Here is an 11,255-nt window from a genome sequence, read left to right as displayed (position 1 = left end):
ATGTTGTTAAATATGGTGAAATAAACATTAAAGTTAAACTGATACATAACATTGCAGTTTTTCTATAATTTACAAATGATGAAAATGATAATATAAAAATGAAGAAGCAAAATATTTAAATGCATTAACAGAAAAAAGAATATGTGGTAAAGTGGCTTTGTAACTGAACTATTAAGTTGATGGTTCAGTTTTCCCCTTTCGACTTACTGTGTGCTCCTCGGATACCACAATCTGCATTCATTTATTATGTAGACAATAAATGTGTACAGTCAGAGGAGAAAGAAGAACTGTTTTGGAATCACTGAGTCAGTAATAAACATGGAAAGAATAGGTTTTTAAAAGGGAAGTGGCAAAAGTGCAGTCCATTTATTGTTCAGATTATTGGATAACAGATCACTTTTGATTTGGTGTCTACAAGGTGGCTTTCCTTCAAAGTTGAATGCCGCTGGCTCCCTACGGATTGACCCATCAGAATGAGCTACCTGACATTTGCTTTATTGACATTATCAGGTAAAGGCTATCTTGAAGTCTGCTGTAATTTAATGGCAGCTTTAAACTGCATTTTTACATATTAATGAATGTTTGGGTTATATTAGCAGGGAGTCTGGTGTAGTGTCTTACAAACGGGACTCTGAACCACATGGGTGCTGCTTCAGTTTCTTCTTCGCTATGTGACAAATTGCAAGTCACTTAACTTGTGTGCATTCCAACTCTAAAAATACTCACAAACAGCTGTATTGTGTACACAAAAAGCAAGCTGAGGTGGTATTTGCTACAGAAAGGTGTTATATACAGTGTTGTATTATAATGGTTGTTTGTCTGTGTTTTATAAAGATTTTTTTGTTTTTCCACAATCTCATTGTTACAACTGCAGCTGAGTTAAAGTAAAATGTGTTGGTGTGAGTTAGTTAATTTAATATCTTTATTATGTTTAAGATTCTGTATTCACTGATACTTTAATATAGTAGTTAGCACTGCAAAGACTTGAGTTTGCATGGTCTCCCAATGTCACAAAAATTGCCCTGGTGTGGGTATGTTTATGTCTGTATGTAGCACACACGTTCTCCACTATGATGAACAGAGTATCTGCATTGCGCCTCACGTTTCCAGGCTCTGATACTTTTTAATTCAATTCAGTTTATTTTCGTATTGCACTTTTCACTGAGTATAGACTCAGGTCACTTCCACAAGTTTACACGTATATTACAGTAACAAGTATAGTTTATCTACGATAGATAGATAGATAGATAGATAGATAGATAGATAGATAGATATATAGATAGATAGATAGATATGGGGAAATTTATTTTTTTACAGAAGTTCTTTAAATAAATTCATACATAAATAGGTAGATAATTAAATATATAAATACACACACACACACTTTGGTCTGAACAAAGAAGAAAATTAAAAAGAAAGAACTACTGACCAATCTTGGCTGAATGTGAGCTAAAAATTGAATGATAATTGATCGTTACTATTTTCTACAGTTTATCATTTTGCAAGGTACTAAAAGTTTCTGACGCTAGAACAATATGTGAGTTTCAAGGAAAGACGATCTCTTTCCAATGTCACCAGTTTCTGTTAAAGGAAAGTTTTAAATGCGAAACTCAGCTGAGATTTAAAGACCTCCCCGACCACCACAAGTAACACTGTAATTTTATTTACACTGCCCTGAATTATTGGATTGTAGTAGTAACTTTACATACACTGTACTTATGAAGATTTCAATAAACGTATTATGTTATTTTTCACAAATTAAAATTTAAAATATTTTTGAGTTGTGCCTTAATTTAAAGTAACAATTTAAAATAATTTAAATTAATGATACTATACAATAAAAACAAACTTTCTATCATATTTCCATTACACAGTGTTGAGGGCCAATCTTATACTTCCATTGCATGATTAGGATTTTTGTAATAGATAGATAGATAGATAGATAGATAGATAGATAGATAGATAGATAGATAGATAGATAGAAATGAAAGGCACTACATAATAGATAGATATGAAAGGTGCAATAGATAGATAGATATGAAAGGCAATATAAGATAGATACATTAGATAGATAGATAGATAAGAATGGCTCTGTGTCATAGATAGATAGATAGATAGATAGATAGATAGATAGATAGATAGATAGATAGATAGATAGATAGATAGATAGGGTGAAATCTGTTTTTTTACAGAAGCTCTTTAAATAAATTCATACATAAGTAGGTAGATAATTAAATATATAAATACACACACTCACTTTTTCCATATTTTGTTATGTTACAACCTTATTCCAAAATGGATTAAATTCATTTTTTTCCTCAGAATTCTACACACAACACCCCATAATGACAACATGAAAAAAGTTTACTTGAGGTTTTTGCAAATTTATTAAAAATAAAAAAACTGAGAAATCACATGTACACAAGTATTCACAGCCTTTGCTCAATACTTTGTTGATGCACCTTTGGCAGCAATTACAGCCTCAAGTCTTTTTGAATATGATGCCACAAGCTTGGCACACCTATCTTTGGCCAGTTTCGCCCATTCCTCTTTGCAGCACCTCTCAAACTCCAGAGAGTCCTTCAGGTGCCTTTTGGCAAACTCCAGGCGGGCTGCCATGTGCCTTTTACTAAGGAGTGGCTTCCGTTTGGCCACTCTACCATACAGGCCTGATTGGTGGATTGCTGCAGAGATGGTTGTCCTTCTGGAAGGTTCTCCTCTCTCCACAGAGGACCTCTGGAGCTCTGACAGAGTGACCATCGGGTTCTTGGTCACCTCCCTGACTAAGGCCCTTCTCCCCCGATCGCTCAGTTTAGATGGCTGGCCAGCTGTAGGAAGAGTCCTGGTGGTTTTGAACTTCTTCCACTTAAGGATGATGGAGGCCACTGTGCTCATTGAGACCTTCACAGCAGCAGAAATTTTTCTGTAACCTTCCCCAGATTTGTGCCTCCTTTGACTTCATGCTTGGTTTGTGCTCTGACATGAACTGTCAACTGTGGGACCTTATATAGACAGGTGTGTGCCTTTCCAAATCATGTCCAATCAACTGAATTTACCACAGGTGGACTCCAATGAAGCTGCAGAAACATCTCAAGGATGATCAGGGGAAACAGGATGCACTTGAGCTCAATTTTGAGCTTCATGGCAAAGGCTGTAAATACTTATGTACATGCGATTTCTCAGTTTTTTATTTTTAATAAATTTGCAAAAACCTCAAGTAAACTTTTTTCATGTTGTCATTATGGGGTGTTGTGTGTAGAATTCTGAGGAAAAAAATGAATTTAATCAATTTTGGAATAAGGCTGTAACATAACAAAATGTGGAAAAAGTGATGCGCTGTGAATACTTTCCGGATGCACTGTACACACACACACTTTGGTCTGAATAAAGAAGAAAATTAAAAAGAAAGAAAACTTCTGACTTGGCTGTCCCAGTCAGAGTGAGGTACTATACAAATGTATTGCTGATGGTAATAAGGATCCCCAGTCACGTTTCTTGACACACTTCTGCTGAATAATTCGCTGGCTGAAACTCCTCAGATTTTATGTGTCAGAGAGAAGACACACAGCATTGTTCAAAATGGCACTTAGTTTTATATTAATTCTCTCCTTTGCTCTCACCTCCAAGGGGTCCACATTACATCCTATAACTGAGCAGACACTTTTAATTAGCTTGTTGATTTGCTGGGCCTCTCTTGAAGTGAAGTTACCAGCCCAGCAAACCACAGCATAGAAAATTGCACTGGGCATCACAGAGCTATGCAGTAGATGATGTGAAGGATGTCACTTCCCACATTAAGATAAAGAGCCTACTCTGCTCTTTCTCTTCCTCTTTCTCTTGTTCCGAGACCAGTCCAACCTGTCGTTGATAGTTATTATGATAAGTTAAAGTGAAGTTATGAAAAGGCCATGTTAAAGTAATGTGTTTTCAGCAGTGTTTTAAAGTGCTCTACTGTATTAGCCTATATGTATTAGCCTATATATATTAGCCTAATACATATACATATATTAATACACAAATTAGGTTAAATACACTGACAAACAGAGAAAGTTCTTTTCGACTAACATGAAATTTGTTGTCAGTATTATAATATTAACCAAGAGAAAAACAAACTCCTGTCAACAGCATCCATCCATCCATTTTCTAACCCGCTGAATCCGAATACAGGGTCACGGGGGTCTGCAGGAGCCAATCCTGGGCGCAAGGCAGGAACCAATCCTGGGCAGGGTGCCAACCCACCGCAGGACACACACAAACACACACCAAGCACACACTAGGGCCAATTTAGAATCGCCAATCCACCTAACCATCATGTCTTTGGACTGTGGGAGGAAACCGGAGTGCCCGGAGGAAACCCACGCAGACATGGGGAGAACATGCAAACTCCACGCAGGGAGGACCGGGGAAGCAAACCCGGGTCTCCTAACTGCGAGGCAGCAGCGCTACCACTGCGCCACTGTGCCGCCCCATCAACAGCATTCCTGGAAAAAAATTTAATTAATGTTATGCATACTGACTAATCTGGTGACCTTGGCAACAGCTAACTGCAGTCAAATTTAAAGATGAAATTCATTCATCCCTTGAGTCCAAGGATCCTAACCTCAATGGTATCACTTCTAATTTTCAAGAGTAGCAGCTTGGAAATAGTGCCACAGCACAATACCAAGAAAAAAAAACAAAATTGAAGAGGATCTTTCAAAATTCATGATTTTCTGGAATCTGTTTTGTGCAAATGATATAATAAGGATTGTCACAATACTAACAGTACACCAGAAGTACTAATCACAGTAAATTAGACAAAAGAAATAAGCCTTCGGCCTGAATGTAGCCAATTACTGTATGCACGAGGTGTAGTACAAACCCAAATCAGAAAAAGTTGGGATGGTATTAAAAATTCAAATAAAAAAACAGTGATTCTTAAATTTACTTTGACTTTTATTTAATTTCAGACAGTATAAACCCAAAATATTTCATGTTTTGTCTGGTCAACTTCATTTAATATGTTAATATACATCTATTCATAAATTTTAGGCCTACAACACATCCAAAAAACGTTGGGATAGTAGAGCATTTACCATCACTTTACCACCCATCTACAGCAGACAATATATTTCTCTCTACTGTATAATATTAAAAAAGTTTTCCGTGGTGTCCGCTTTATTCAGCCTTGACTACTCCCCTCCACACCATTCGGCCAATCATTACTCCTATTGCGCACATCCTCTACCCATACCACCTTGTGACACTCTCAGTGCTAACTTGCCCTTCAAGGCAGTCGGTTATAATGGCAAGGCAGAAAAGCAAATTATATAATCAAATTCAAATTTTAGATCACTATAGAAAAACAGCAGCAAGAGCTGGTAATGAACATCAAAAAAAAAAAAAAAGAAAGAAAATGAACAAACAAGAGCTACATATAATACAAATCAAGAACAAAGAGAATTGTTCAATAAATATAGAAAAATATCCCAAACAATATTTGAACAGAAATGCAAAAACACAACCTTTATAGAATGTAAGTTAGAGGATAAAGTAATTCATAATATTGTTTTTGACAAGGCATTAATGTAATTTAATTTTTATTTACTTTTTATTATGTTTTATTACATTTAACTTGTTTACTTCTTTACTTTTACTATTTACTATGTTTTATTATTAATTGGTATCTAAAATAGACCGTTCTAGTGAAATACTCAAGTAACTGATTTTCTATATTTATATATAATACGCTACCGTGGCGGTTCGTTTGTCTGTCCAGGATTTTAAATTACCTGTTGCTCGCAAACTGTTCAAACTATTGACCTGATATTTGGTACACATATACTACGTGACGTCTACTATCCGCTTTTGGGGTGATGATTGACCTCCAAGGTTATTCCTCTTTTTATTTTATTTTACTGTAGGATCAATTCTTGGCAATGGCCAGCAGGGCAGCTGTGCGGCACATGCATACTGGCGCCGTTCTCATCCCTACCACCTCCGCTGTCACTTCCCCTAGCTCTTCATATCTCAAGTCTTCAATCTGCCTCAAGAATGATTTAAGTGCTGGCTTAAGTAAAAAAAAAATTAAGGAAAACATATTAAGTAATTGCAAGGCAAACACTGACTTAATCAGTTTTAATGTGAAAAGATGCAGACGAAAGAAGAGAAGAAGCTGGGGCTAGGGTGGAGAAAAGAAGAGCTGCTCACGAAGCAGCAAGCGCATCAACCTCTGAGCAAACGAATGCTAAACGTACAGAGAAAGAAAGAGGATGAAAACTATGAATACTCAAGTCAAGGGTATTCACTGCAAGTTATCGTGCAGTGTGCCGTTACTGGTCTATAATACAGTAACTAAGGACCAAACTGTCTTCCTCCCACGCCCTGCATACTCTTCTATATATCAACTCTTTAAATACAATTGCTTTCTCTAACAGAGGAGCAGCTCAGCCACAAGACAGTGTGGCCCAGATACCACCACCTGGGGGTAGGCTAGCAAAGTGAGCAGGGGACAGAGCCCCCAGATGGATCTTATTAACAAGTAGGCTCCAAATGTAACATTCCAGCTAGACACTTTTTTTCTGTTTTTTTCTGATATGCAAATTACACTTTCCACATCTCACACTAACATCAGTTAGCACTAGGTTAGTACGGATAAAGTCTTAGACGGTATTTTAACATATAAAAATATTTCAAAGAATCTAGTCTTCAGTGATCCAAGGGAATGGTGGAAAAGGGACCTTTCATCCTGGAAAGGAAGTGGAACTCAACCATACATCAAAGCACTCCACTTCACTATGTGGCAACCATGCAATAATTCAACTAAAGGTCTTTCATCGATAACATTTGTCTCGTTTAAAACTATCCAAAATTTTCCAAGAGCAGGATGCAGCCTACAAGTTCTCCATCTAGCTCCAGCTTCACTAAGCTGCGGTGTTTTTGGAATGCACTAAATTAACATCATTTTGGAGAAAAATCTTTACATACATTTCAGACTAACCCATTAACAGTGATGTTTGGTACACTCCTTGATGGGATTAAAGTGCATAGGGAGAAATTGATTGTTATGGCCTACACCACACTATTAGCATGCAGACTTATCTTGCTTAACTGGGATCTAAATCTAATTCTCCCTTACAGAATATGTCCAAAAATTTTTTAAAACATGGTTATGAGTTTTACATTAATATTATATTATTTTAGAATAAGCACACTGGGCCTGTGATTGACTCTCTCTTATGCTATTAATTGTATTATGTTTAAAAGGATATCTATTTTTTGTTTATTCTTTTTTTTTTTCTTTTCCTCTTTTTCTTCTGTGAGGGTAGCATTTTGATTTTGAATTTTCAACATTGAAATTTTGTAAGTGCTTATGTTTTTGATTCGTTGGTTCTAGACTTTGCTTTATATGTTTGAATTTTGATTGTGGCATGCCTCAGGCATTGATTGACTTCCTCCATGTTTGTAGTTTTATTTTTGTTTTTTGTTTTTTTATAATAAATTCTTGAAATATTCTAAAGGAATGCTATTTTGTTGCAGTGGGCCAGGGTTTTTTTTTTGTTTTATTGACCCCCTTTCCGTTTTTGAGTTTACCTGTTTTTTTTGGTGTGCAGGCTGAAAAGCTAACTTCAGGAATTTTGAAAGTCAGGCCTGTTTTTCGAACATGGGGCCTAGTTTTGAAGGTGAATTCTTCTTTTGTGTTTTGGCAATCACAACAAACATTAATATTTGTGGAATGGTATCCCAAACCAGGACTGGTTTCAATCTTACTCTTAAAAATGTATGAATTTTGCTATGAGTTGGAGTGCTCTAAATGATCCATAGACAATACCAGCATTATTGCTCTCATTATAAAAAGTGGTATAAAATAAACATTGATTAATTGTTAATATAACAGACACTACAACTTTACTTCTCTGTTACATTGGCTGATAGAAGTTGCGTATCCTTTTGTTAATTATTGACTGGAGTTTTGATAAAAGGTATAAATATCAGGATTTATATTGCTAGTAATCCACTGTATTTTGTTTCAAGATGACTTAAGGCTATATGATTTGTCCGTTTTTAAATTTGTTACCTTCTTTTTCTGCAGGTGTCATCTATCTGAGAGCAGAGAAAATTGTATCTGGCTGGGAACATGGAGCTGTCAGCATCCCATGTCAATATCCTACAATATACAGATATAATGTTAAATACTTGTGTAAAGGACCACTTTGGAAAAACTGCACCACTGTAATAAGTTCTGATAAACTACTGTCAGGGGATTCTAGACTCTCTATACATGACAATAAAAATGGACTATTCAATGTATCTTTCACTGGTCTGCTGATAAATGATACAAGTCGTTACTGGTGTGCTTTGAAGGGAATAATTTTCAAACCTCACTACTCCTTAAACCTTGCAGTCTCTGGAGGTAATACATTAAATTTCATTATATTTACATTCTTGGGATTATTAAAAAAAACAAATGGTGAAAATCAGATCATTACTAAAATTATCAAAGAATGAAACAGAAGGAAAAGTACTGATAAATGAGTTGGATGCACATTTCTAGTCATAGATATTAAAGTATTAGTACTAGTGAGAAGCAAAATAGCTGTTTCATTTTACATATAGTCTTGCAAAATTTCCTCTAAAATGGATTTTTCTTTTGATTTGTTAAAGCTTTTTCAAGTTGAAAGTAAAGATCATAGCTTATTATTAGGTAATTCCCTGGTCAAAGCCTCTGTTTCCTTCCTCATTCACTGTCCCATGTGCTGCCATGTGGCTCCATGTGCTCTCATCTGCCTCACGCATTGCCTGCCTTTGTACCATTCATTAAAGGTCAGAGGCAGCTGCCCCAACTCCAAAAACTGATCCAAGCCAGGATCCTTCCAGAAACTTGCCAACTGCCACATACCCAGGCCAACAAATTTTAGCAGTGGAGATTTTTTGTAAGCAAGTACTTTCTAGCTGTGCCCCACTTTGGTTACAGATCAGATGAAAATATGTGCCAAGCACAATTTGTTTTGAGTTTTACAACCAAAACTCTACTATGACAAGAGTAGGTGAAGTGATGGGAATAATAGAATACAGACATAAGGGGTACTTGCATATAAAGAAGTAAGGACCTTAAAAGGTTAAAAAAAAAATTAAAAACTGAGCCCACTGTTCATTCTAGCAGTTACAATCAGGAAATAAGTTGTTCTGGCTGACCTGAAGACAGCAAAAAGGATAAACTAGTGCTATGCCACTTAAGATGTCTACTACTGTAAGTATTACCTCAGATACATATGAGTAAAGAAAACAAGCAAAAACTGGGGATGCAGAAGTGGTGCACTGGGATATTCTTTAGCAGGATTTGGAAAAGAATCCAGAGAACGATAATAAAGAGTAACAACTAACAAAATAGACAGCAAGTATGGACACCAATGTAAGATAAAGGGCACGGCAGGCAAGTAGCCAACCTCTAGGGGACATTATTATACGTGTCACAATAGTATAGGTGGCATAGGAAGGAAATAAATGTGGTGAAATTGACAAAATGTACCTCTTATTTGAAATTTAGAAAACAGAAAGGAGTTACAGGATACTATTTGAAAAGACTTTCATATAAACGCATTTTAAGCTAATGTAACATTACTGGACTTCTAATATGTCAGACATGCTGATTGAAGTTGTCGATCCTTCTACCTGAAGGGGCTATTTCTATTGATTTGTATATTCAAATTGATAAAATTCTGCGAGGAGTTCAGGTGGTACTGTAGGCTTGTGCATGTGCTTTAAAATTTACGTTAGTTGGGATTTATAAAGGGAAAGTGTGTAGAACTTTGCTTATGCTCAGATTTATGCATGAGATTTTTTTTTGTGAATACGCATATTTCTAGTTTTATCCATATGTTATGTTTCAGTGTGAATTCTGCGCAAGGTGTTATACATGAGGTCGCAGATATTTTGGTACCAGCCAAAAAAGAGAGCAATGATACAGTTTAAAAAAAGTAATAAGAACCATGCATGAGTTAAAATTCTTATATTTATGTTTATTAATTAAATAATTATTGCTGGTCTCAGTCTTTGCTTATTCTTCCTATGTTTGTGTAGGTTATTGGAAATTATTTGTGGCAAATTTAAATGTAATCCAATGTGTTACACTGAAGTGAAATACATATGCAAGTGGAACATTTGATTTTTGGTACAGTTTTATCATGTTATAATTAAAAGCATATCAACCAAATAATTGATTGCTTTTCAGAATGGTATGCAATTTTATAGTCAGTTTAAAATGCTATTTTAATTTTTTATTATTTTTTATTATAGTGCTACTTTTAATTTTCAATGACCTAGTCTATATAATATAATAAGCGTGAACATCTATATTTTAAATGTAGGTTGTAATTGTTTTTAGATTTAATGACTCACATTATAAACCAAGGACACATACAGTTTGCAAATCATATCACACCAGTTAAATACTATAATTAACAAATAATACAGTATACTGAAACCTACGTGACCCAACTCAAAGTCGCAGCATCAGGACCAAAGCAAAAGCAAGCCACATTCAGTACTTGTACCTCTTTTTGGATGATGAAAAACAGACTATCTCAAGATAATCAACACAGACAAACCAGGACCCTGGATCCATAAGATAAATGAGGTAGCCATGTTAATCTCTGTCCCAACTTATAAAAAAAACTGATCATTACAAACAAAAATGCACACAATTGGAATATAGTGAAGATATCAAAAAATGAACCATTTTGACTCTTTTAACTGTGTCACTGCATTTCTTTCAGGTTTTGGAAATCTGACCTTAAGTAACATATCATTGTTTGGTGAGAAAGGAGGATCTGCCAGCATCCATTGCACTTATATTCAACAATATGACAGTGCTCTGAAATACTGGTGTAAAGGGAACCACCTGGGCTCTTGCAAGGCATTAGTCAGCGGAGAGAAGATATCTCACACTGACAATAAGACAGCATGATTCTTAAACCTGACTCTGCACAGCCTGAACGTGACAGATGAAGGACTTACTGGTGTGTCGTGGAGAGACAGGGAGCTAGAAATGGATTTGCTTTCAACCTGTCAGTTTACGGTAAAGTGCATAGTTTTGTATTTTGTCATTTCTTTGCATATGAATATGGAAAAAAGATTTGGGGGGATTCTGCAAAACAGTTCCCTATTCTGTTTTATGTAATTCCAATTTGCAAAACATCTCATGCAAAACAATTTGAATTTTAAACAGTGTAGAACAATCTTATAATGGAAAAATTAAGATTAATCAAAGACAATAT

At 35.6% G+C, this 11,255-nt stretch overlaps 1 protein-coding gene across 1 annotated transcript; it reads left to right on the top strand.

Moving 5' to 3' along the window:
- Window positions 1–442: 442 nt before the first annotated feature.
- Window positions 443–10,983, top strand: LOC120530037 (CMRF35-like molecule 7). The gene is made up of 3 exons (XM_039754197.1): window positions 443–510; window positions 8,072–8,392; window positions 10,755–10,983. The coding sequence occupies exons 1-3, from the start codon at window positions 474–476 to the stop codon at window positions 10,943–10,945; spliced, it is 549 nt and encodes a 182-aa protein (XP_039610131.1). The 5' UTR covers window positions 443–473; the 3' UTR covers window positions 10,946–10,983.
- Window positions 10,984–11,255: the final 272 nt, after the last annotated feature.

This window comes from Polypterus senegalus, chromosome 5 (assembly GCF_016835505.1).
Source record: "Polypterus senegalus isolate Bchr_013 chromosome 5, ASM1683550v1, whole genome shotgun sequence".
Classification (NCBI taxonomy): Eukaryota; Metazoa; Chordata; class Cladistia; order Polypteriformes; family Polypteridae; genus Polypterus; species Polypterus senegalus.
Note: the sequence above shows the minus strand (reverse complement) of the source record. Positions and strands in the feature narration are given on the sequence as shown.